The 27,726-nt window shown below is 40.9% G+C and overlaps 1 protein-coding gene across 3 annotated transcripts in view; it reads left to right on the top strand.

Moving 5' to 3' along the window:
• LCP1 (lymphocyte cytosolic protein 1) overlaps positions 1–13,042 on the top strand; it is an 84,815-nt gene extending 71,773 nt beyond the window's left edge. For 2 of the 3 annotated variants that reach the window (XM_032315431.1, XM_032315429.1), the window contains exons 14-16: positions 5,316–5,439; positions 8,418–8,542; positions 11,302–13,042. In XM_032315431.1, the coding sequence (XP_032171322.1) occupies positions 5,316–5,439; positions 8,418–8,542; positions 11,302–11,434 (382 nt within the window). In that variant the 3' untranslated portion in view covers positions 11,435–13,042. Of the gene's footprint in view, positions 1–5,315; positions 5,440–8,417; positions 8,543–8,689; positions 8,770–11,301 lie in introns of all 3 variants that reach the window. The other variant, XR_004279391.1, reaches the window with a different exon arrangement.
• Positions 13,043–27,726: the final 14,684 nt, after the last annotated feature.

Below are 27,726 nucleotides of genomic sequence, written 5' to 3'. Positions count from 1 at the left end.
GTTGAACATCTTGAATCTGCAGGTTTGCAGTGTTCATCAAATGTGGAAAACTTGTGGTCTTTATTTCCTTAAATATATTCCCTATACCACCCACCCCAGTTTGTTTTGGAGGGACTCCAGGTATGCACTACACACCTATTTTGTCATTTTGAAGTTGTCCTAGGTTCATTGACACTATTCAGTTTTCCCCTCTCTTTCATTTTTCCTCTTTGTGTTTCATTTGGGATAATTTCTATTACTTTGTCTTCAAGGTCATTAATCTCTTCTTCTGGATTATCTAATCTTACATTCACCCCATCCAATGTATCTATATATTTTATCTCAGAGATTATAGATTTCATGCATAAAAATTTGAGTTGGGTCTTTTCAGCATCTCCAGTGTCTCTTTCCTCCACCTGCTTGAACACACTGAACATAATTATAGTCGCTGTTATTTCTTGGTCTGTTTCTTATTAATTGACTTTTATCCTCACTATGGATTATATTTTGCCACTTCTTTGTGCCACTTCTTTTGTATTGTATGTGAGGCATTGTGAATTTCACCTTGCTGCATGCTGATATTTCTGTATTCCTTTAAATATTCTCTAATTTTTTCCTGGGATGCAGTTAAGATACTTAAACACAGTCTGCTCCTTTTGGGGCTTATTAAAAGTTTAATTAGGCTTGAGCTAGTTTTGTCTCTCTGTACTGAGATAATCTCCTCTGAGTACTGAACTTGATGCTGTAGGTATCATGAGGTTTTTCCACTCTGACTGGTGGGAACCAAATTATTTCCAGTGCTGTGTGCTTTCTGAGAATCATTCTGTCCATTCTTTTCTGACTGTTCTTGTTCCAGTCTCTAGTACTTTGCTCACACACGTGCACTGAGTAATACTCAGCTAAAGACTTACGGCAAACCTTCTGAAGATGTCCGGAGCATTCTTTCTAGATGACTCTTTCCTCTCCAGGCAGCTCTGGTATTCTGCCCCACAAATTTCAGGCACCTTGGTTTCCTTGAGTTCTCAGTCCTGTCCTCTCAACTCAGGGGGAGTGCTCTGCTCTGCTTGGGTTCTCCTTCTCTCTGCACTGCAGCCTGGAAACTCTTCACACAATAAGCTGGGATAATCTTAGGGCTCAGCAGGCTTGCCTTCCTTCTTTCAGGGACCACTGTTTTATGCTTACTTTGTCCAGTGTCTCTGAGCACCACTGCTTCATATGTTCTTCATTGTGTTTGGGTGCTTAAGGCAGAAGAGGAAGGCTGGTCCCTATTACTGCACCATGGCTAGAAGCAGAATTTCCTGCTAGTTCTTCACGAGATAATTTTAGTTACCTTGTAGAATTGAATACAGACTTGACTAATGTGAGAACCATGTGGCAATGTTATTTGAACAAGGTAGAATGTAATATATAAATAGAAAATATAATAAAAATAAATGATTTTTGGTGCAAAAGCATGAGCTTGGGAAGAATTTAAGATAACAAACCTTTAAGTGTAAAATAGTTTACTTTTAAATGCTTCACTCTTTCCCCCTATCCTGGTGGCCTTGACCAGGCAGAAATCTTACATCCTTTTATTAGAACCTATGTTACTATGACTTAATTCACTTACTACCTGGAAGGAAGTTCCAGAAACCACATGTCACATTACACGATGTCTCATGAGTGAGTGGCAAAGACAAGGTGTGTAGTGTCTCTAGGCACTAGCTTTAATCCTAACCCACTGTCTCTAAGCCCTGATATTCACAATGGCCTTCAGAGTAAGTGTGTCAGTGTTTCTAGGTGATGGGATGTAATCAGAAGTGGTCATAATGGAGTTTGCTACCTGATTCACACTGGCTTTACCAAGTATAGCGCTCTACTACCCACCTCTAAACCGGGGTCTCCTTTAAGTTTAAAGGCAGATTCACAAGGCTCTTCTGGCACAGAAAACTCCCAACGCTAAAGAAACCTCAGCTCTGTCTAGAATCATCTAGAATGTCCCTGAACGTCCCTAAGAGCAGCTGTACCAGGGTATTTTCAGAAACATGCGTGACCTCTTCTCTCTTGTCTTTCATGTGTGTGTTTAATTCTTAATAGGCTGACTTGGCTACTGATTTCTTTAAAAAATGAACAAATCTTTTTAGTTGTAATGGTTAAGTTGACTTTTAGGTTTGAATATGATGTAAGCTTTGATGTTTTCTATTTTAATGATTAAAAAAAAAACCCTCCGGCCCACTCTATGCCACTTTGAATTTACTAATACCTGAAAATCACCTTGTAATATCATCTTTGTTCCATTTATCTTATAGAAACAGGGCCTGATGTTGTACTCGATGGCTGGTGTATATACCATAAAGTCTAGACTGCAGCTGCTGTCCCCAGCTGGCTAATAAGTCACATTTCTCATGAGTGCTTACTCAAGAATGGTATAAGAAAGTGGACAGAGAAATATATTACTGTTGAAGGTGATGGAATGACTGATAATTATGGAAATGCCACCAGAGGGGACCTTTTTTTTCTCTGTGTTCCACACATTAACAAATCTATTAAATTTAGAGCTAGTTCTAGCTGGAGTTTATTTCATTGGATTGCACAGATGTGCTAATTTGGTCATTTATCTGGACAATAAATGGCATGTCATTTTCCCCTCTAAGAACAAATGAGAGACGCGTGCTTGAACCTCCCTTTCCCCTTCAGGAGCCTGGAAGTCGTTTTCAGATTAGAAAGCTGACAAATAGCATCTGTATAAATTTGGAGACAAAAGCTGGAAGGAAGGAAGCTGCCAGCAGCCAGCCGTGTCAGACTCCAGCGAATGAACAAAGATGCAGGCAGATGAGGAATTCACCGCCGATCAAACAGGCTGTGGACGGTGAATTTGGGATAGGTCCTTGTAAAACAAAACAGCACGGTTTGTCCCTCTGGGTCAAATGTTAAATAAATCAAACAAGCCCTGGAAGGCAGGAAGGCAAGTGAGTAACAATCGCAGCCCCTCCCGCGGCACGCGTGCACCCCCCATCCATCCTCTTTTGTTGAATCAGGCACCAGCTGACGCTGGGGCTCATGACACCCTTTCCCTGTGACAGTCGGCTTCTTAGCACAACGCAGTGTGCAAGCACCAGGGATGCTATGCTGGGATCCTGTCTGGAGGTTAATAAAAGCACTGTTGTCCCCAAACACGTTTGATGGTATGGAGCAATGATCTCACAAGGAAAATCCTAGGTAGACATGGGCCAAATTGATTTGTGTTTAAAATTTTGAATCTACGGCGAGTGCTGCCTGGACTGTCCAGAGTTGAGATTCCAATGTCCTTCTATCTTTTTTTTCCTTTTGTTTTTACCATTGTGCTTAGAGGTGGGGATAGGATTCCGTTTAAACTGTCGCACCTCCCTTGAGGTGGGGGAAGGACAATTGTGTACTCCTCAGAACTCTGTTGCCACCGTGAGGGGCTGTTCTCAGACCCCCAAATGCAGCCAGCTGCCTCCATGATTTTCTGTATGTCTCTCAGTTTCCCTGTTGCTTGGTGCCTTTTTGTTGGCACCGACAGACTTTTGTATTGAGGTGAGCCTGTGTGTACTGGTTTCTTCCCTAGCTTCTGTCCACTTGGGAGTATTGTCAGGGAGGAAGAATTTCCTCTGCCTTTCAGCGTCCTTCTTTCCAGAATAAGAATCAAATTGGCCTGAGACAGATTAATAGGAGAAAATCAAATTTAATTTTGTATGAACAGGAATCCACACAGACTTGGAAATTCCAAAGATGGGCAGGCCAAATGAAGTGGTATAGCATTCTGAACTAAGGAGAAGGGGTAGGGATCTGGGACTTCAAAGGAAAGGAATGCAATTCAGGAAGATGAAAAGACTAAATGTTTGGTAAACGGATGTTTGGTGGGCCACTCAGAAACATGGAGACATAGAGAGGACTTCGATCAAACAGGCCTTGCTAGGTTCCTCCCTATCTGCCACACCTTGTTCATAGTGTCATGCAATTTTCTATGTTGATAGCTCTCTTCCTGGACCAGGTCTTTCTTCCAAATTCTTTTCAGCAGATCTGGAGGGAGGTAAGGAGCTTTTCCTAAATCTGCTGTGTTTTGATTGCTTTTAACTCAAAATAATCTTTATGCCCTTGGACCCTACCTGTCAACAAAGTAGTACCTGATGAAGGGAAGTGAGAATTCACCTCTGAGACAAGCAGAGCCTCTAGCAGATCAAACTTCCTTTGCCCCACGAGGTGGTAGACAGGATGGATGAAACCTGCACTCACCTGCCTTTTCTTACCACACTCCCCTGGTGGAAATGCTTCATTGTTATGGTAACCACTCAAAACTCAATACCCATGCTATCAGGAAACTATCAGGAAACAGGAAGCCAGTGATGCCATAAAATATCATCTCTATGAACCAATCAAAACTAGGGCCTTTTTCCAGGATACGATTATTTGGAAAATCTACCTGAGCCTTATCCCATTCAAATCCGTTAATTCCTTAATCTTTGGTCTGGTTTCCGGGCCCAGACTGAGCATTTCTCATCTTGACTCTCTCCTTGCTTTCCCTGGGAGAAAGTTGTTCTGTTTATTGCACCTACCACTCGACTCTTTCACTTACTAGAACTTGAAGTGTCTTTTAAAGCTTTTCCCGAAAAACCCAATTCTCTTAACAGTATGCATCTAAGGTGATTCTTATGCTCAGACTAAAGATTAACTGTGGTCTGTGTGTTCCTAATATTTCTACTTGTATGGTATAAGAAGAAAACTCTTTAATATTTTTCCTTCATTATGCTTGCCCCTTGGGTTTTTCTAACATTGACTTGTCCCTCCATTTTCATGGTTTCCTTTTTTTTTTTTTTTAAAGATTTTATTTATTTATTTGACAGAGATCACAAGTAGGCAGAGAGGCAGGCAGAGAGAGAGGAAGGGAAGCAGGCTCCCCGCTGAGCAGAGAGCCCGATGTGGGGCTCGATCCCAGGATCCTGAGATCATGACCTGAGCCAAAGGCAGAGGCTTAACCCACTGAGCCACCCTGGTGCCCTCATGGTTCCTTTAAGAAAAGTGTCAACTGGTTTGAATCCTTTGCTTTGCTTTCCTTTCCCTCTCTTCTGTTTTCCCTTCCTATCCAGAGCAATGACCGTGCTTAGAAGGAGGTATTCTGCATCTCAGGATAATAACCACAAAGCTACATTTTAAATTATATTCTAAAAGGAAATAATGTTTTTATTTTACTTTATTTTTCCTGCAAACATAATGGTGTCCAGGCTATCTTCTGAGGCGTACCTAAGGAAGAAAAGAACAATTCTACCCTGGCTGCTTTCTGTGTTATTGAATTCCTTAGCGAGTTTTCTCTAGAAATCATTCTTGATTTTGTTCAGGTACACGCTGAATATTCTTGAAGAAATTGGAGGTGGGCAGAAGGTCAATGATGACATTATTGTCAACTGGGTGAATGAAACATTGAAGGAAGCGGCGAAAAGTTCATCTATCTCTAGTTTCAAGGTAAAAGTCTTAGTCTCTTGCTCACGGCCATCTGAGCTATGTGCTTATCTTTATTGTTTTCCCTCTATTTTAAAGTGACCTTCAATGTGAGGTGTCTGAGGCTTCCCCTCCAATTTTTATTTTGCTTGAATGACCCATTATTGTTTTAATGGTCACAGGCTATTTCATTGACAAATTTCTTGTCACTTTCTCCTGTAAGAATTAATTTTATTTTTTAATTTTTTTAAAAGATTTTATTTATTTATTTGAGAGAGAGACAGTGAGAGAGAGCATGAGAGGGGCGAAGGTCAGAGGGAGAAGCAGACTCCCCGTGGAACTGGGAGTCTGATGTAAGACTTGATCCCGAGACTCTGGGATCATGACCTTAACCGAAGGCGGACCTTAGCCAAAGGCAGTCACTCAACCAACTGAGTCACCCAGGCATCCATATAATAATTAATTTAAAGAACCCGTCATTTTAAATACATTGTTTTAGGCATTTTTCTTCCAAAGTAACATAAAATACAATAATATTGTTTAAATGCACACAGCTTCATGATTCAGATTAGTATCCTAACGATGGTGGAATATAAAAATGCTCAAAGTTCTCCCATGTGGTGTTTTTGGGGGAAAAGCAGTTGTGTACATGTATCCAAATCCCATTTTTATTAAAAACAGCATTATGCTTTATTAAATTTCTTAACTCTTCTTTCATACATTAGCTGGATCCTTCCTCCAGGGACTTGCACACTTGATTCATAATGTCTGTGCTGTCTTAACTAGGGTTTGTTTTTGTTTTTGTTTTTGCTTTGGTTTAAAGGTCAGGAATTAGGGGAAGGGACCCCTTCAGAGTTTGTATTAACATGATTGCTGAGACAGTTTGTCATGATATAGACTTCCGCTTCAAAATCAAGAAAACAATCAAGAAAAAAAAATGAAAATTTCACCCCACCAGAAAGAGTAGACAGTATTTCTGGGTTGTGCTGCACCAGGAACGTCCTCCCTGGGAGCTCATCACAGATAATGGCCACCTTTGTCTCTCCTCCAGCTAACCCTTCAGTCTGGAGAGCTGAGCAGACACAGGAACAGAGGCTGGTGAGAGGCTTAAGCAAGTTCTTCCAAAAAAAAAAAAGATTTGGAAGGGCAGGCTTTGTCATAGAGACTGGACTCTACTGTGGTAGCAAGGAAGCAGCTGTAGAAAATATATAAATGAATGGGCATGGTTGTGTTCCAATAAAACTTTATTTATAAAAGCAGACAAAGGGCCAAATCTGGGAACACTCACAATAGGGAACGCCCCCCGAGCAACAGGGGCTCCTTGCTTGTCATGCCTCGTGTCATCTCTCAGATGTTGTGAAGGCAGCTTTGGTGTTCACCTCACTTTAGAGGCGAGGACACTGGAGCTGCAGTGGCTGAGGGTACAGCTACTAATTGCAGGAGGTGATCCGTCAGTGAGCAGAAAGCGCCTTTACCTGTGAGGTGAGGCTCCAGAGCAGCGTGCAGCCATAGGCCACTGAACCATTACTGTGCAGCCATGGGGCTGAGAGCCCAGGGGCGCGCAGCCTCTCCACAAAACAGCTGTCACTGCCGCCCATGAGGTTGCCCTGTGGCTTCAGCGGGGTTCTTGTGGGGACTCATTCTTGAGAAGGTCTGACAGCTTTTTTACTCCTTGTGTTGCTCGGGGCTCATTTTCTCCTGTCTTCTCATGAAGTCATTATAGAATTGATTAAACACACGTGCACACACACACACACAAAAGAAAAATGTCACCTTAGCCCCACATTCCTTTCAAGTGAAATCCTAGAAAGAAAACAGTGAACACAGTTCACTCTTGAGTAGCCATTTTGGAAGGAGCCCTGGTCCCCTCCTCATCTATGAGTGTTGCCAGTTGCCAGCCAGCTCCACCTGTCAGCGCTTGCACAAGACTTTGGGCGGAAAGGAGGAAAGGTATCCAAACTCAGATCCCTCCATTTGGTTTCCCTCGTGGCTCTCCAAAAGAGATAGAAACTCAGGCTAATGTTGGAAATTGGATTATGATTACATAGCCATTTTATTTTGTAAGAGTCTTCACGTTACCAAGGAGTAAATAAAAATGGACCCACTATATTTTTTAAAATATCATTCCTCTTCTCCAGAGGACCGATGCGAGAGACCTAGCACCTTGCAAGGGTACTGTAGCTTGTTCCTTGCTGAGAATGCATTCTGATTTGGACCCTCAAGGAGTGCGGTGTATGGATTTGACTCTGCTCAGAGGGCCACGTGCTGTCGCCTCTCCATGCGTGCACTCACAGGTGCCCAGGAGAGGGGAGAGCACATGGGCGCCCTCACAGCTCTGGGCGTGAACATGAAAATGCTTACAATGCCAAAGAAAGAGCCCAGGATCTTAAGTTGGAGTATCTAGGTTCAAATGCAGCTCTGCCACTTACCAGTAAGTCACTGAATCTCAGAAACTCCCTTTATTCACTGTGCATTGATGCCTAGACCTGAGGCTGGTGGCGACAAGTGAGGCAACCTAAAGGCAACCTACAAGAAGTTCTGGGCAAGCCGGGAGGCCACAGCAGGTGCTAGTTACTATTGTTGCATTTACTCACGCATCTGCTGGAACCCTCTCCTTGGACCTACGGACTCCGTTCTTTCCCTGAGGTCTTCAAGAAGGGAGCATCTGCCAAAACTCCTGTCCAGCTGGGTCCTCGTCACGATCCCTTCCGGTCAGCCCCAGGATGGCCTGCAGACTCCCTTCCACTCACTGCATGAGAACGACTCCCTGCCTGTTGGCAGACAATGGGTTTCCTCCACTTCCAGAGACACTGGGAAGTCTGTGACACCCCTACCTACAGAAAGGACAGTTGACTTGAAAGCCCATGTGGAACACTGTGGCATTTCCCAAACCAGGCTGTGTATCTTTTGTGTTTAAGAGGAGAGAACCATCCACTTCCCTTGAGCGAAACACAGGTAAGCTGGGGACATACTGATGAAACCAACTCTTTCTCTCTGTGCAGGACCCGAAGATTAGCACAAGTCTGCCTGTTCTGGATCTCATTGATGCCATTCAACCAGGTTCCATCAACTATGACCTTCTAAAGACAGAAAACCTGAATGATGAAGAGAAACTCAACAATGCCAAGTACGTTAATAAGCCCGAGGTGGGGGAGGGGAGGACCCAACTGGCAATGATAGCTATAAAGTCTATTGTTTGTGCCTTTTGGGCAGTTTATTGCGCTATTTGCTTTTTCTTCTCATTACTTACTGTGTCCCATCATCATTACTTTAGATATTGTACAATAGCAGTTTAAGACTCCTAGTGTTAGAATGGGAGCAAGATAAAGGACAACAAGAATATTCTTCCAATTGGTAAGCAAGCCTCTAGTTTCATAAAACCCATTTTCTAATTGTGATCGATCAGAGACTTCCTAAATAAAGTACGTGCCAGGCCCAAATATAAACACACCCCATTTGTGACTAGCCGTAGATATGACCGAGCAGGACTGGGGTTCAAGACCAGAGTCTTTACCAGCTGGGGAGCAGCTGCTTGAGGGGGGCTTTACCGTGTAGAGTGAGGAGCAGCAGACTACAGTCTATGAGCCAAAATTGGATGGTTGTCTGCTTTTATAAATAAAGTTTTATTGGCATAGCCATGCCTCTTCATTTACATATGTTCTCTAGCTGCTTCCCTACTAGAAGGGCAGAGTTGAGTAGCTGTGACAAAGCCCACAAAACCTAAAATATTGGCTCCCTATTTTTTTTTTAATGGAAATTTTGCTGACCCATACTCCGGAGTGGTGACTTTCTCAGAGCCGGTTGTATTATTTCCTAGGGTTGTCATAACCAAATACCACAACCGGGGCAACTTAAAGCAACAGAAATGTCTTCTCTCATAGTTGTGGAGGCTGTTAGTGTGAGATTGAGAAGTTGGCAGGGTTGGTGGCTTCTGCGCCTGTGAGGGAGAATCTTTCCCTTGCCTCTCTCCTAGCTTCTGCTGATGGCCCGCAGTCCTTGGCTTATAGATAGATCACTCCAGTCTCTGCCTCTGTCTTCACATGACCTCCCCTATGTGTCTGTGACTTTACATGGCTGTCTCCCTTCTGTGTGTGTGTCTGGGTCTCTTCAGGCACTAGTCATATTGGATAAGGGCCCCACCCCACTCTAGCATGGCCTCATCTTAACTAATTATACCTGAAACAAATAACTTTCCAAAGAAGGCCATAATCTGAGTTACTAGAAGGATAGGGCTTCCATATATCTTTTTTGGGGGGGGCGGAGGGGACACAATTCAATCCATCAGAAAGTTCCAGAATTAACAAGTTGAATAGTGCCCAGCAGCCATATATATATATATATATTCTCAACAGTATTCTTTCTGTTCCTAATTTGGGAAATTTGGAGGCCTGTGTTCCTTGTATGCTGGAATTATGAATGGTAACTACAATAGAAGGATGGGGTAGATGAGGGACACAGGGTGCTATGGAAGAGACAGGAAGGGAAATGAAGATCATCAGAGCAAGTAACATCTAAGATGAGATATATTGAAAGGACAATAAGAAGGAGGCTAGGGGTAGACAGGTGAAGGAGGGAGAAAGAATACTTCAGGTAGAGGAAAGGATACATATGAAAACCTAGAAATTAAAACAAAATAAATTAGAAAAAAAACGTGGGCCTAGTTGTTCAAGGAGAATGTGATTAGGTTTAAAGAACTTGAAGTTCTTAAGTTAGTTTACAAAGCCCAAAGTCTTAGAGTTACTAAGTGGTTAGGCTGAGGTCCAAAGTCTGATATCAGAGCTCCCCACCACCCCCCAAGCCCTCGTCTCTGCAGGCATGATCCAAAATTCCTTTGAAAAATGGGTAAAAGGGATTATACAGAATGCTAAAAATGGTTCTGTTTTGGTGGCAAGGTTTGCATGATTTTCTTGAAGCTCTTGTTTCTAATTTTTCAACAACTTCCCTCTGTATTTTATAATAGAAAAGTACATTTTTGTTTCATTAATAATCAATATAGAGGAAGTGATTGAGAAATGGTCAAGGAGAAAGAATGGGGACTATGCCTGCCTGATGCTTTTCATTTAATATGATCAGTAGAGAAAGAATAAAGTTAGTTTATAGAGCAGAGAGAATAATGGGGCCTTAGATAGAATGGGAATCTCTAGAGTAGTCCTTATAAGAGGTTGCATGATAATAAATGAGGTGAATAAAAGAATTGCCAGGTAGTAGTGTGGGCTTATTTGAAAATAGATTACAACTCATAAAAATTATCTTCCTATAATTAAAAAGTGAGCAAAATGTTCCAATGGAGCTATAATAATCTTATGTGGAAAATGTGTAATATAAAACTCTGCTATACCAGTATTATAGTAACATAAATAAATACATGCCTATGTGGGCAAAGACTGGAATGGAACAAGGAATAAAACTGATGTGTGAGGTTGAAGTATGACCGATGCATCTCCCCATTTTACTTCCTTGTAAAAATATTTCTGAGGGGAAATGGAGTCTGCCAACCTTTCCCAGCACACATTCTTGTTCAGTTCTATGACATTTTCTGCCGCTCTGCAGCCCAAGAGAATACTTATGGTGAAGGCACCAAAAATGGCAAGAGCTCAGGGGGTCTCTAAGGACAGATAATACATTTGTAATCATCTTGAGTCTAGACAGCAAGTCTGATAAGAGTCAGAAGCTTTGTTGGGCCAAGATTTGCCCACAAAAATGGGAGGACGCCATGACGGACTCCAAGTATCCCAAAAATGAGTTCTGCAGAGTATCTGGGATATAGATGTGGTGTGTGGTACGTGGTATGTCGTATGTGGGATGACAATGCGTATGGTCCTGAGGGGTCCCCTTCATATTGTGTTGCTCAGGCTCCCCTCATTCTTCCTCTTTCCTCCCTTTTAGATATGCCATCTCTATGGCCCGAAAAATTGGCGCCAGAGTGTATGCTCTTCCAGAAGATCTGGTTGAAGTGAACCCCAAAATGGTCATGACGGTGTTTGCTTGCCTCATGGGGAAAGGAATGAAGAGGGTGTAGATCCCAGTGGGGAGGCCACATGCACATTCCTGATTGCTCAGCATGGGATACCTACAGGAAGCATGGGGACGAGTCAAAGCCATTCCAAAGTGTTCAACTTGGTGACGTTATCCAGGATTCCAGAAAGTATATGTTTGTTCAGCCAGGTAGCTTCTCCTGTATTTAACAAAAATGCTTCATTCTTTGCAAACAAAAAACAAAATCCAATCTCTTACAAATCTTTTTTTATTGTTGAATTTATTGCTGCCTTGAAAATCTAGAGAAGAAAAAAACTTTTCTTCCAGGCACCCTTCCTGCTTTTGCCATTAGTCAAGTATAGAAGCTGCACTGTTATTAATCATATTTCAAACTGGCTTAATTTGGCTACCTTTTTTGTTCAAGGTGAGAGCCAGGAGAGGGGAAATCATCCAACCAGTCCTAAAGCCTATTTCTGGCAGCCAGCATTTGATCTGTTACAAGCCTCTTCTGTTCCCCGTCCCCTACACTCTGTCTCCCGTAGCTCTGCTTTACACGCTCTCAGAGCTGTGCCTTCTTCTGTGGCCCACCTCTGCTTCCCATTCTTGTATCTGGACCCTTTGGAGCATCTGACAGATCAGTCAGGCTGTTGGGGTCCCAACAGTCTGGTGATTTGCAGAAGTAGGACATCATCAGAACCTCTTCTCAGAACTAGAATCCCAAATGTCATCAGTTGTGGTTTTATCGGTCAACAGGAAGTCTCTGTTTTTTAACTCTAGGATTTGGGTTGAGACCTGGTCTAACATCTTGCACACGATGTCCTCAGATTCTTAACAGGGCAGCTTACATCCAAGGAGGGTGTAATTGAGCATTGTACCACCAGGGGGCAGTGTGGAGCCACAGCAAAGTATCCAGCCTTCAGGGTGCTGGCTCTCCATGCATTTAGCCCTGCCTGTTCTCCTTGATGTGGTCTGGCTAACTTATCTGGTGACTAGAAGCAATTCGGCTCTGCTTTCATTTGCTGTTAGATCTTAGTACATCTGATTGCTGCAAGGCCATATTATCAATGTTTACTTTTTTGGTAGTGTAGAAGCTTTTTGCTACCCCCCCAAGCTCAAGGGGGCACTATGTGCCAATGAAAAGCGCACCCCCATCCCACCCCTTATCCCCCCACAATACACAGTCATATCCATATGACATTTAAAGAATTCTGAAACAAAACCAGAGGAGCAGTGTGAATCTGAACCACCCTAATAGATGATAAAAACCTACCGAAGGCTAGGAAGCGACAGAGCACTGTGAACCAACACTAGACTCCCTCCGTCCCGGTAAATGGGCTCATCCACGAGGTATCCTCTTCAGGAATGGCATGTAATGGAACTTAGCCATTTTGCAAAGCAATTGAAATGCCTCGCCCTGGATCTGTTCCTTGGCAGCACGTTCGAGAAGCCAATCTGTGGCCTCTCCTAGCCCGTAATCTGTATTTCTGCCGCATCTGAATACAAAGAGGTTGGCTTCATCGTAGACTGAACTTAATGTAGCCTCAGATCATTCTCCCCCACCTGCCTCCAGGAAGACTGTTACTGCCTTAACAGGAAATGAAGATAAAATAATGCTCAAGATCTCTCCAAATAAAATGTTCCCTTTATGAGATGTCTCTGGATGTTTCCTTTTGACAGTTCCATTAGAATGTAGCATGACTTATTAATTAACTTCATTCAGCCAACACACACTGAACGCCTAATATGTGGTAGGCATTGTGCAAGGTTTTAGAAATACCATCTAAGTAAGACCAGCACTGTGCTCGGCTGAGCAGGTTCAATAAATTCTCAGGTGTGGTGAGTGATACAAGGGCAGGGTGAGCTTGTAACGGAGAAAACAGTCTAAAGAAAAACCGAAGAGTAAGCTGGTGTTAGACACATTGAGCCCAGTCATGAACAAAAACCAGATGTGGGGATTGGTGCAAGATGGCTTCTAGAGAGATTGCGGAAGGAATCCTTTTGGCTGGCAGGAACTGATGTCCGCTCTCCAGCCTGGTTGGGCGGGGCATGGTGAGGGAGGAGCATCAGGCAGATGCTGAGGAATTTTGCATCTGCTGGCATCCTCTGAGGTGGGCTGCTGTGATAGAGAAGCATCTGTTTGGTTACCTCCTCACCAGCTGAGGATCCACACCCACACGGCTGTTAGGACCCTGGGTTTTGTGATCCTGCCATGAGTCCCAGCTTCACCAGCAGCTTCTTTCTGGAAGTGGCTCTTTCCTAGCCTGAACATTCCTGCAGCTTCTACACGTAGGAGGTAGCTGCCTTTTCTACAGACCAAGAGGCTACAAATCTTTAAGTGTTCCCTTTTGTGCAAGACTGCACTGATACATCACCTGACCAGTACAGAAGAGAACCAACAGTTACTCTCAAGGAAAGAAAACTGGCTCTTGGAGAGGAGAAGGCTAATGGAATATAGCAATCTAATCACGATGATTTTTCTAAATTTAGAAGTTTGTTACATTTTAAATAGTCAATCCAAGTGTGGCATCAGAAATTCAAATTGTACCAAAGGGGCTACAGGGACTAGGACACCTTCCCACCTCTGTGTAGGGAGATAGGCTTTGAAGCCACCTCATATCACATCACTGTGAGCCCATTGTTAAGTCACTGTGAACTTGCACTGGGCCACAATGGAGGTATTTACATCACAGCTGTGATCAAACTCTACTCATAGGGTTTTTTTTCCTTATCCCGCGAGAGGTGGTTTATCAACCCACCACTCCCCCTGCCCCATCCCCAGGAGCCCTCCTGGTCAGCAGCCACTGCTACTCATTCCTTTTGTATCTTTCTAGAAATATTTTATGCATATAATACACAGACACACACACACACACACACACTTTTTTTTTTTAATTACAAATGTTAGCATTCCATACCCATCATTCTGCATCTCACTTTTTTCACTTAACACCATATCTTGGTGAATGTTCCAGGTTGGTATGTGTAGACCTGCTCCCATATCCTTTCAGTAGGTTATAGTATTTTATTATCTAGGTATCCCAAACTGCATTTAGCCAGGGGCTTACAGATAGATATTTAGGCTGTTTGTTTGCCTCAGCAAACAAGGTCATAGGGTATAAGACTTTACTTCTTGTGCACAGAATGTTTATTTTAACTTGACAGATATCTATCAATTTCTGCTCTGTCAAAGTTATTAACATCAGACAGTAAAAAAATAGATCCTTAAGTTCCTTCAAATTATTTGACAAAACAGCCCCTCGAGCTAATGCCAACTTCTCCATTTTATGCTGATAGAAGCCCTATTGATCTAACAAGGAGATAATGGACATATACATGTACATGCAATACATAACAAAAAATCAGAATATGATAAATGCTATAATAAATTCATGAATAAAGTATGGGGAAATTTTCAGGGGAAAATTAATTCTGGATGAAGGGTTACCAAAGTTGGCAGATGAACTGAGCTCCACTGAATGTGAGGGGAACCATGCTTTACACATGTTGAAATCTCCTACAATGCCAAGGACTTTTCTAGATATTTAATAACCTTTTAAATATTATTAAACATAAGAAAGGTAATAAATGTTTTAAAAATGGATTCGTTTTAAACATAAATAAGTGTTTCCTGACCAGGAGAGATGCCAGAGAGAGGTGGGGAAAATGTGGCGAAACAGACTTACCTACCGAGATTTTAGAATGGAAGGGGTTCCTGTGTGTCTGGAAGTTATGACATTCAAGTCTGTCTGATGCAATATGTTGGACTAGCTGAGCTTTTAAAGTCTCAGCCAACTGAGCAATTTTATCCACCTACACAGACACACACTATCTAGTCTGTTTCTGGCAGCAAAACCGTGGTCTTGATTTTTAAAAAACTACATAGACTCAGCCTGTTCTACACCAGCCTGACTCGGACAGATGCTTGATGCATAACAGACATTTCTTTGGATGGTTTCTGTTCCAACCTTCTTTACAGTTACTCTGCCTGTTGTCACACAGCAGCTGCTGAGATATGATGGACTTTTGTTCTCTGTCTACCCCAGTGACCCAATACACTTGGATTAACTGCTGGCAGCAACTCTCTGTGAACTTGACATCTTGCCCAGCATGTCCTTGCAAGCTTCGTGATCCAAAACCAGAGCTGATGCTCAGGACAAGTTAGCATTGACTGATCCTCTTGTGAAATCTAGTTGCTTTGACAGTTTCCTAATAAAATTCCAGTGATAAAGGTAGCTGTCAAAGACTACACCTTACTCAGGGTCGTGTCTCCCTGTTTCTGGAAAAGTTTACCAACTGAGTTTGTGCATGAGTGACCCCTCAAAAAAAATAAAAAAGGAAAAAAAATTGTGTCAATGTTTTCTCATTTCTGAAGTCTGCATATATTTAATATCCACCTTTGTCAAGCACAAAAACAGGTAATTTAGTCAATACCTACTGTCTCCACATTAACAACTCAGGCAGACTGAAAAAATGGTGATAATTTTTGTTAACTGGTATGCCAAAATTGGGGATTTCCATTTAAACTGATATTTTAGTTAAGAGAGCTATCATACATCATTTTTGGAATAGGAGCATTTAGAGGATTAGAATGCATGCAAATATTTAATTATAAAGCTATGTGTAATACTCGAAGATAAATTTAAAATGGATGAGTGAGACAGGAATCCTCACACAGGCAGCAACCTCTTCGACCTCAGCTGCAACAACATCTTGCTAGATACAGCTCCAAAGGCAAGGGAAATAAAAGCAAAAATGACCTATTGAGACATCATCAAGATAAAGAGCATTTGCACAACAAAGGAAACAGTCAATAAGACTAAAAGGCAACCAACAGAATGGGAGAAGACATGACATATCAGATAAAGGGCTAGTATCCAAGATCTATCAAGAACTTACGAACTCAACACCCAAAAAAAAAATAATCCAGTCAAGAAATGGGCAGAAGACATGTGCAGGTATTTCTCAAAAGAAGACATCCAGATGGCCAATAGACACATGAAAAAATGCTCCATATCACTCGGCATCAGAGAAATATAAATCAAAATCACAATGAGATATCACCTCACACCAGTCAGAATGGCTAAAATTAACAAGACAGGAAACAATAAATGTTGGCCAGGATGCGGAGAAAGGGGAACCCTCCTACATTGTTGGTGGGAATGCAAGCTGGTGCAGGCACTCTGAAAAAGAGTATGGAGGTTCCTCCAAGAAGTTTAAAATGGAACTACCCTTTGACCCAGCAATTGCACTACTGGGATTTACTCTGAAGATATAAACATAGTGACCCGAAGGACCATGTGCACCTGTATGTTTACAGCAGCAATCTCCACAATAGCCAAAATATGGAAAGAGCCTAAATGTTCATTGACAGATGAGTAGATAAAGAAGATGTGGTATATTTATACAATGGAATATTGTACAGCCATCAGAAAGAATGAATACTTACCATTTACATCAATGGGATGGAACTGGAGGGTATTATGCTGAGCAAAATAAGTCAATCAGAGAAAGACAATTATATGGTTTCACAAACAGTGCAGAGGATCATAGGAGAAGGGAGGGAAAACTGAATGGGAAGTCATCAAAGAGAGAGACAAACCATGAGAGACTCTCAGTGCTAGGAAATAAAATGAAGGTTGCTGGGGTGGGGGCGGGTGGCAATTGGGTGATGGGCATTAAAGAGGGCTCATGATATAATGACCACTGACTGTTGTATACAACTGATGAATCACTGAACTCTACATCTGAAACTAATGATGTACTATATGTTGTTGGCCAATTGAATTTAAATTAAAAAATAATAAAGGGATAAAAATATATGTTTATAAAAAAAATTAAAAAAAAATAAAGCCATGTGTAGTATAATGTAAAAGTTGGCAGGTATTCCTGGACTTGGCTATCAAGGGCCCAATGATGAGTCCCAAATAATCAAACTTCCTTACTCAAAGGGTAGTGCTCAGGTCAGGGGGACCTGGACACTGGTTAGCCCTTGCCACAGACCTATTAAATCAGAATATGCAGTATTCTGCATATATAAGAATAAAATATAAGAAGATTCCCAGGTAATTCATGTGCACATTAAAGTTTGAGAAACACTGTCCTAAAAGAATAGAAGCCCCCTTAAAAGACCTATAGTTGCTAGGTACTTAATTCAACCAGCTTCAAATTAAACCAGACACTAGACATTAGACATTTGGGACACTTAGGAATATCCTGGGGATCTTGTTAAAACACAAATCTCCCAGATCCCACTACAGATTCAGTGCCTTTAGAGGTCATGGGCCTGGAAGTTTGCATTCGCCACTAAATACCCTAGGAGAGTCCATGACTCACAGACCATACCTGGAGAAGCACTGGTCCAAGGAAGCTGTTCCCAACCCTGGCTGCACATTGAAATTACTTTGGGGGAATTAAAAAAAAATTGTTGATGCCTATACCCCTCCCTCCAAGATTCTAATATAATTGATGTGATGGTACAGCCTGAGGCAGCCAGATATTTGAAAGATCTCCAGATTACTCCTCTGTGGGGTCAAGTGTGAGAAACACAGGTCTGTAGCCTGGTGTACTCTTCAAAGGGCAGGGGTGGATGAAGCACATTAGAAAGTGGGGAGACCAATACAAGGCTTGATCCCAGAACCCTGAGATCATGACCTGAGCCAAAGGCAGATACTTAACTGATTGAGCCACCCGGGCACCCCAAGGGATGATGATTTAAAGATTTTTTTTTTTTTTTTTTTTATTTGAGAGAGAGAGAGAGCATGAGAGGGGAGAAGGTCAGAGGGAGAAGCAGACTCCCCATGGAGCTGAGAGCCCGATGTGGGACTCGATCCCAGGACTCCGGGATCATGACCTGAGCCGAAGGCAGTCGCTTAACCAACTGAGCCACCCAGGCGTCCCGGGATGATGATTTAAAAAGGGGGAATGAAGGGATGGAAATTTCCAAGGACAAACCTTGCTCTGTTCACAATTTAGCCATCCAGCCAACACACATTTGCCTGTCTGGGTGCCAAGTAAGCCCCTCAGTGCCTCACGTTTCAGGCTCTTGCTAGCCAAAGCAAGGGAATTGGAACCTGAGGTAGAGTTCTCTACCTTTCCAACTCAAATCCCCCTCTTCAGTGGCCTTGGAGACGGCATCACCCTTTCTCCCCTGCAGAAAGGTTTGGCCAGATACGCCAAACCTTTATGCAAATTATAAAAACTGCTTCACTCTTCATGAATAAACATGAGAGATAATGTGTGGAGAGAAAAAACATTTATCAATTAAGTGTCTTCAAAACCTCCCAAGATTATGGGGCTTTAATGGCTGAATGATTTTGAAAGGAAAACTTGTAAATTGAACTGCACCTGAACTCATAATAAAAAGCCATTAAATTAATTGACTCTCTTAGTGCTTACCCAACAATAAGTCCGAGCTGTATATCCAAGTGAGGCCAGCCAAGATCTCTGTGGCATTTACCCTGATCCTCAGGCTGCTCCCGTTGAGAGAAAGACAAAGCAGACCATCCTCACAGGGGAAATTATCTTCTTATGCAGCCTTAACAAAGGCTGAGGGGTAAGGCTATTGAAGAAGCACTTGCCATATTATTTTTGCCAGCTAATGTTCCAAAATGACTGGAGAACAAAGGTATAAATCCAATGGGCCCCAGGGAACATGATTCAATTAAATAGATTCCCCAGAAGTAGATTGCCTTCTGGGGAGGCAACTCATCTCCTAACTCTCTGGGAGCATCAGAGGAAAGGGACAAGCTGTACCCAAGGTCATGATGAGCTAGATAAAGCCCCGGGCAGAGAACATGTTGGTCCCCCACCAGTCCCCTTCCTGGTTTATCTTTTTAATGTAAGTGGGACATTTCGAGCACCTGTTTCTGCCAGTTGCTTTCACATGTTATCCTAGTGAATCCTTACAACAGCCCTCTGATGTAAGTTATTATTAATCTCATTTTTCAGAAGGGGAAACTGCACCTCTGAGAGTCTAAGAAATTCACCTGTGAGCTAAGTGTGGCGTCCATCTGATCAAACTTTGTGTTCTTTTCATTCTTCACAAGAGGTGCCAAGATCAGAAATCTCAAGGAGAGATGCAGAATGAGAACTTGCCCCCAATTTTTTCCTTTTTCTTTCCTTCTTTCCTTTCTCCCTTCCTTCTTCCTTCCCACTTTTCCTCCCTCCCCCTTCCTTCCTTCCTTCTTTTTCTTCACAAAATAAGCTCAACTTTTCAGTGTAAAGTCTGAGGAATTTGGGCTGTAAACAATTGTGTAACTACCACCACAGTCAAAATGCAGAATCTTCCCACCACTCCAAAAAAATGCTCTTGTACCTCTCTGCAAGTTGATCCCTTCCTCTCCAGCCTCAACCCCTGACAACAACGACCCTATTTTCTGTCTCTGTAGTTTTGCCTTTTATAGTGTGTCATAGAGACAGGATCATACATTATCCATCTTGTAGTAACTGCCAGTTTTACTTGACACGATGCTTTTGAGATATACAGCTTGTTGCACGATCAGTAGTCTCTTCTTTGATACTGCTGAGGAGCATTTCTCTGTGTGGATGTACCACAATTTGTTTATTCATTCCCCAGTTGATGGACATTGGATTGTTTCAAGTTCTCTTTTCTTCCCCTTTCTTTCTTCCTTTCTATTATGAATAAAACTGCTAGAAACACTCAACTTTTTGATTATTCAGCTGCTGTGAATATTCAGGTCTTTGCATAGTCATTGTTTTCCTTTCACTTGGATAAATACCCAGGAGTTGAATTTCTGGGACATATACAGTAAGTATGTTTAACTTTATAAAAGATAGTCAAACATTTTCAAAATGGCTATACCATTTTGCATTTCCAAAAGCAATGTGTGAGTGTTTAAGGTGTTCTATAGCCTCACTATTGCTTCATAGTGTTCGCCTTTTTCATTTAGCCATACCAGAGGTGAGTAGTGATGTATCATTGTGGTTTTAATTTGCATTTCCTCAATAACTAATGGTGTTGGTGTGTATATGACTGGCCATTTGTATATTTGGGAAAGTGTCTATATAATCTGCCTTTTGAAAATTTTTTTTTTATCTTACTCTTGATTTACAGGTGTTCTTTATATATGTTTGATACAAATCCCTTATACCCAGTATGTTTTGAAAATATTTCCTTTCAGTTCATAGCTTGTCCTTTCATTTTGTTGAAAGTGTCTTTTAATATTGATGAAGTCCAGTTTTTCGTTTTCTTTTGCTATTTGTGTTTTTTTTATGCTCTATCCAAAAAATTCTTTGCCTGACTCAAGTTCTTTGGGTTCAGCCATAAGAAACCCCCCACAGGAAAACAAAGGAAAGGAGGAAAGTGAGGTCAGAATTTCTTTTCTTCTAGCTCCTTCCCTGCAAGATTAGGAAAAACTGGTTGAGTCTCTCAAGAAGTCACAGTTCCTGTCTCTGAGCCTTCTGCCTATGGCTCTATTTCCAGGTTCTTATCCTTTCACTGCCTTGTTGTTATTGTCCTGGTGTACTCAATGATCGTTTATAATTTCCCTATATCCCACCAACATCAGTGTAAGTAATACTTTTATTAAACTGCCCACAAATTAACCGAGTTGAGTATACGATCTTGCAATATTCACCAGGAAGTCTTCTTGGGTTCCACAAAACATTCAGACTCACGGGGCGCCTGGGTGGCTCAGTGGGTTAATCCTCTGCCTTCAGCTCAGGTCATGATCTCAGGGTCCTGGGATCGAGCCCCGCATCAAGCTCTCTGCTCAGCAGGGGGCCTGCTTCCTCCTCTCTGCCTCCTCTCTGCCTGTGTCTCTGCCTACTTCTGATCTCTGTCTGTCAAATAAATAAATAAATATATATATATATATATATATATATATATATATATATATATATATATATATAAAACATTCAGACTCACAAAACCTTCACCAGCCTCCTTCAGCACCATTCACTCAGAGATGTATAATGTCAGGAGTTCCTCTTGCATTGAGCAGTTCTTGGAGGAGTCCCTAAAACAATCCACACAGCTTGCCAGTCTCCCCAATGACATTTCAGTGTGAAGGAATGAGATTTACATTGGGCAGGTGTAAGAATCACCTTGGCTTAGAAGCCCCATGCCCCCAGTAGCCAATATTCTATAACTGGGTTCCTGTAGAGACATGCCCAGATACAAAAGTCACCACATTTATAGAAGCCTAAGACTGTATTTACCCAGCAAGGGTTATTTCTACCATAAACAATATCACCTTAAACTTAGTTGACATGTTACTTTCATCAAGTTCTTAGGGGAACAGCTAAGTGAAAGTCACATTCTCATGCAGAAACATCTGTTCCCCACTGGATCACAGGCTATATATTCTCTGTATCTCCCCTGGTGTATTTAAACTATCTTGGAAAAATCTGCCCTATCTGCCCTATGTTTTTATGCATTTGTGCTTGTATTTCTATCACATTTTGTTTTATATTTTAGTGGTATTTTTCAACTCATAATGTTTAATGACTGTTATATGTTAGCTATACCTGTTATCAATTCCAATTGATCTTTGTTCTCTTTATGCTTTTGTGTTGATTGAGCTTGCTTTGTTTGATCTGAACACTACCAACTTTAAAAAATTAATAGACTATTTTTTAAAGAAGTTTTAAATTTACAGAAAAATAGATCAGAAAATACAGAATTCCCACAGTTGCCCTCATTTCCATCTTTGTGGGATTTGATTTGTTACAATTGATTAATCAATATTGATACATTATTAATTAAAATCTATCATTTACATTAGGGCTTACTCTTTGTGTTGTACCTTCTATGGATTTAACCAAATATGATGACATGTCTCCCTCATTATAGTGTCATACAGAAGAGTTTCAGTGCCCTAAAAACCCTCTGTGTTCCACCTATGTATCCTCCTCTCCTCCCCTCAACCCAGTGTAACCACAGATCTTACTGTCTCCAGCTTGGCCTCTGCCAGAATGTCGTATACAATGCAGCCTTTTCAGATTGGCTTCTTTCACTTAGCAACATGCTTTTAAATTTCCTCCATGTCTTTCTGTGCTTGATAGCTCATTACTTTTTATTGCTCCATGCTAGCTTTTGTTTCTGTTTTGTTGATGTCTCATTCTACATACCTCTTATCTTTAGCTTTTATAAATCATCTTACTTTAGGTGTAAATCTATAAAAAGCACAGACTGGCCACCTGCTACTGCGGGGAGAGGCAGGAGACCTGAGAGCTTTCTCCTATGCTGCTGAAGGCTGAGGGCGGAGAGGAAAGTTGGCAGATCCTGAGGCAATCAGACCCTAATCCCTGTGAAAGAGAAGGACCTGCTCCTGTTTTTAAGTAATTTGAGACTGTGATAATAACATCTCATGAGAATAAAAGCAAAGCCTAAACCCGGTCCACTGCAGCCTAGATTGGCTCAATCCTTCACACTAGTGGCCTGACAAAGAAGATATATGACCACTATGGGCATAAATACTATTTACTTATAGTTCATACTATCATTTTATACATAATATCTCCGATTCAATTAAAAAAAAAACTGTAAGTAAGTGAAAAAGCAAGAGCATGTGACCTAACTTTAAGAGAGGAAATGGTTAAAAAAAAAATACAGAAATTGCTGTGCATGAGCAGCAGTGAAAAGAAAATTCAAAAAAAAATATGAATACAAGTATCAGATATGAAAAACATGATATGAAAATGAAGAATTATTTCAATGGACTTATCAGCAAACTGCAATAGCAGGGAAATGAATAAGTGAACTAGAAAGTATACACGCCAATGCACAAAGAGAAAAAGAATAACTAAGAAAGAAAACACAGAACTTTTCTAGTTATTTTTGTGTTTAAAAAAAATACTGTGAACTTAATGGTTTAGGTTCACACTTTTTTTATATAAAAAAAAAGAAAGAAAGAAAGAAAGAAAAACTGACAAAGTGATTCCACAGGGAAAAGAAAGTCTTTAGGAAGTGGTGTGAGAAAAACTGGATGTCATAAGAACTAAAGAACCTCAATCCCTGCCTCATACTGCACACAAAAATTAATTTGAGGTGGATTCTAATCCTAAAAGTAAAGACCAAAACTATAAAGTTTCAAAAACAGTTTGAGGACTTTGAGTTAGTCAAAATTTCTTGAACAAGTACCAATCACCAAAGCAAATTGATAAACTGGACTGAACCAAAATTTAAAATGTCTGCTCTTCAAAAGACACCAATAAGAAGATGGTGAGCCACCAAGGGGCAAAACAATATTCACAAAACATATATCAGACCAAGTAGCTATATCCAGAGTATATAAAGAAGTCATACAAGTTAGGATAAAAAGTTATGACAAAAAGAGGAACAACTGAATTTTCCAAAATGGTCAAAAACTAACAGATACTTCCCAGAGGAAGATATATTCATAATATTTCTATCCAACAAAGGACTAATGTCCAGAAAGTAAGTAGCTCCTACAAATCAATAGTGAGACAAACAGTATGACTAAAAATCAAGCAAACGATCTGAACACACACACACACACACGTACATGCGCACAGCCAAGAAGCAAAGAAGATGTTCTCAACATCATTAGTCATCATAGAAATGTAAATTAGGAACATCTGGGTGGTCCAGTCAGTTAAATGTCTGCCTTCAGCTCAGGTCATGATCTCAGGGTCTTGGGATGGAGCCCCATATCCCGCCTCTGCTCAGCAGGGAGACTTCTCCCTCTTCCTTTGTTCCAACCCCCACCCACCCCTGCCAGTGCTTATGCTCACACTCTCTCGCAAATAAATAAATAAATAAATAAATAAAATATTTTTTTAAAAAATGCTGAGCAAAATAAACATGACACAAAGGAGTACATGCTCTAAGCCATGGACTGGATGTTTATGTCCTCCCCATCCCTCACACATATGCTGAAGCTTAATCCCCAGTATGCCGGTGTTTAGACGGCGCTTCTGGGAGGTGATTAGATCATAATGGTGGATCTCTCATGAATGGGATTAGTGCCCTTATAAAACAGACCCCAACGAGCTCTCTCACTTTCTGCCATGAACTTTCTCACTTTCTGCCATGTGAGAATATGGCAAGAAGGCAGCCATCTGTGAACAAGGGTGTGGATTCTCACCAGACACTGAATCTGTGTCCTGATCTTGGACTTTCCACTTTCCAGAACTGTAAGATATAAATGTTTGTTGTTTAAGCTATTTAGTTTATGGTATTCTGGCTGTAACACCCTGAACTGACTAGGATAATGTATGATTTCATGTAGTTCTAAAATAAGCAAAATTAATCTATGATGATAAAATCAGAACAGAGGCCGCTAGAATAAAGGGGAAATTGATTGGGAGGGCTATGAAAGAACTTTCTGAATGATGGAAATTTTCTATACTCTATAGAGGTGTGGGTTACTCATGTATATGTGTTTTTCAAGACTAATTTGCTCAAACACTTAAATCTGTGCATTTTAATATATGTACCTTGGTTTTAAAAAGATAGTGTCACTGCTGCCTAGGATTGGTTTTCTTAAGCATCTACTGGTTTGTAGAAGACAGAGGAGTAACTAAGCTAGGAGTGACTAAGCCGGTAACTAAGTTAAGTCATCTTTACTGGTGACTAGATCTTTGAAAGCCATGACATTATCATGGTGTAGAAAAAACAAAAGCTAGTTTAAGACAGTGTTCTGGATTGGAAACCCAGGGGCTGCTTGGACATATGTGGAGAATGGAGAAAAGTAAGCATAGAAGGTGAAAGGCAGGAAAGGAAAACAAAAGACTTCAAAATGAGCCTGCAAACTAAGGTTCCAAATTACAGAAGAAATCAAATGCTAAGAGAGGCAGTCAACAAAAATCAATACTCAGAGCGTGAATTCATCTAAAATACAACTAATCCTTTAGCTCAAGTCTAACACAGACTTTAAAATAAGTATCCTAAGTATTGTCAGCAAGAGCTCTGAAGGAACCATACCTATTAAAAATTAAACAACAAAGTGCTTTAAAATGATATTTAAAAATACTGATACAAAAGCAGAATGGGGGCATCTGGGTGGTTCAGTGAGTTAAGCAGCTGACTTCGACTCAGGTTATGATCTCAGGGTCTTGGGATTGAGCTCCCCAACAGGCTCTGCACTCAGTGGGGAGTCTTCCTCTCCTTCTCCCTCTCTCTCTGCTCCTCCCTGAACGTATGATTTCATTCTCTTCCTCTTGCTAATAAATAAAATCTTTTAAAAGATAAAAATGGATAAATGTGAAAAAAGCAACTGTAAAAGTTGGAAAAGATTTGTAAAGTTATTAAAAAAAAACACACACAATTACAACAATCCTGAACTCTGCTCTTATTTTAGACGCTTGTGTTCAATTCCAAGGCATCTTACTATTTCTCAGTCACAATTTCTCCAATAAAATTTTTTTGATGGATTAAAAAAAAAACACTGGTCAGTTGACTATGTAGTCTAAACTAAACACAAAGAATGAATTTGTGAATTTGAAGATGGTCCTGAGAAACTCTTGCCCAGGATTCAGCATACAGAGACACAGACTATGATTTTTAAAAACATGAAAAGACAGTTACAAGACATGGAAGGTAGATCAAGGAACTCCAAAGGGAGCCCCTAAAAAGCACTAGTAGATAATAACTGAAGAAATAATAAAATGGTTTTCCCAGGTTGAAGAAATATCTAAATCCTCAGATCAAATCACATTCCATGTACCGGGCTAGATAATAAAAAATAAATTCACATCTCGACAAGAGTAATGGAGCTGAAGATGATTAAAGATAAAGATAATCCTTAATCCCTTAAAAGTCATCTAGTAGGAAGAACAGCTGATCTGTAGGGGAACAAGACGTGACAGCAGATTCCTACCTTACCGCAGTAGACGCCAAAAGACAACGGAAGGACTGTCACTAGAATGTTACATTTGGCTAAACTAGTCTTTGGAGGTGAGGGCAGAATGAAATTCTCGTCCAACAGATGGAGCACAATAGAATCTACCACCAACAGATCTTCACTAAGGCAACTTTTCAAAGACTGCCTCAGCAAGAAAAAATGTAAACCGAGAGGAGACAGGATAAAACTAAATAGGGAGCACAAAAATGGATAAAATTTGTTAGTAAACTGCCACTGTTGGCTGTTATTTTAAAGTTACTTTTTGTGTTTAAAAAAAAAAAAACAAGGTAAAAGCCCTTGGATTAGTTTTTCCTCACTCCCCTCAGTGTAGTTATGTCACTCATTAAAAACATGTGTTTTTGCTTGTATTCATTTTATTTACTTGTTGGTTTTAAGTAAGTGAAAAAATACTGTGATTCTAAAATTCTGTGGTATTTTCGAATTCTGAAGTATTCAAAGATGTTTACTCAAAAAAGCATCCCTCCTCCCATCTCATCTACCCTGTTCTTATTCCTGCATCTTTTCCACTCAGTTTTTCTACCTACCTGCTGTAGGTAACCACAGTCTAATGGATTTCTGGTCCAGTCTTCCCATGTATCTTTCTCTAAAAGTGGTCAGATACATGTGTATATCCATTTTCTTCTTCCTTCTTATATAAGAGGTAGTTTCACTGGTGCCACCTTCATCCATAACATCCATTATGTTTTAATAGCTTTGAATCACAGAGAGCAAAGTTTGAAATCTCAATCCTTTCCTTCTCAGAAGTCTGTTGTGGGAAGTTTGTTTTATTTTGCAGTTTTGCCTGCCCTGTCCTTAAGAACATTCTAATCCACTGACCAGCGGGAATTTGGAGATAATATCTGGGCTTCATCCACTTACAGAGGTAAGCTGTAGCCTCATACCAGACAAAATGCCGTAAGTCAGATGCTACCTTCAGAATGACATGTGATGAGCTTTGATTTAGATAATGGCTCTTATGGTGACCTTTCCTAAATAAACATGATTCAAAGCAAGCCGATTTTTTTTTCTTTTGGCCAGAGAACGCTCTAGGACATAATATTCCTATTCTCCTATAGGTGGGCCCATCACTTCATACGAACAAAGAAAATTTTCTTTAAATGGAGATTCTACAATCCTCCACACAAGCTCTTCTTCTCAGCCTTGTAAGAGCCACAAAGTTGAGAAACTCACCTTCTATGTCTTCATCTAAGTTGAAAATGTTGAAAAGACAAGGGAAGACCTCTTTCTATTCCATGGGAGACCTCCCACAGCACGGTTTACAGCCATGAATTAATACTCTAGGGCTATTGTTCTTCAAAAAACCAGACGCATTTCTGCAACATTACTATACTTTTACTCTCCATCTGTCTTCCCTGAGGAGTTAAATATCTTCTAGGAGTCGAACGTAAGAACAACTCTCATTGCACTTTATTTTTTAAGGGTGAAAGTAGAAGCTGAGTCAATTGATCACAGAAATGAGAGGGAACATGCCATTATATTTTAA

This window comes from Mustela erminea, chromosome 15 (genome assembly GCF_009829155.1).
Source record: "Mustela erminea isolate mMusErm1 chromosome 15, mMusErm1.Pri, whole genome shotgun sequence".
In the NCBI taxonomy this organism is placed as follows: Eukaryota; Metazoa; Chordata; class Mammalia; order Carnivora; family Mustelidae; genus Mustela; species Mustela erminea.
Note: the sequence above shows the minus strand (reverse complement) of the source record. Positions and strands in the feature narration are given on the sequence as shown.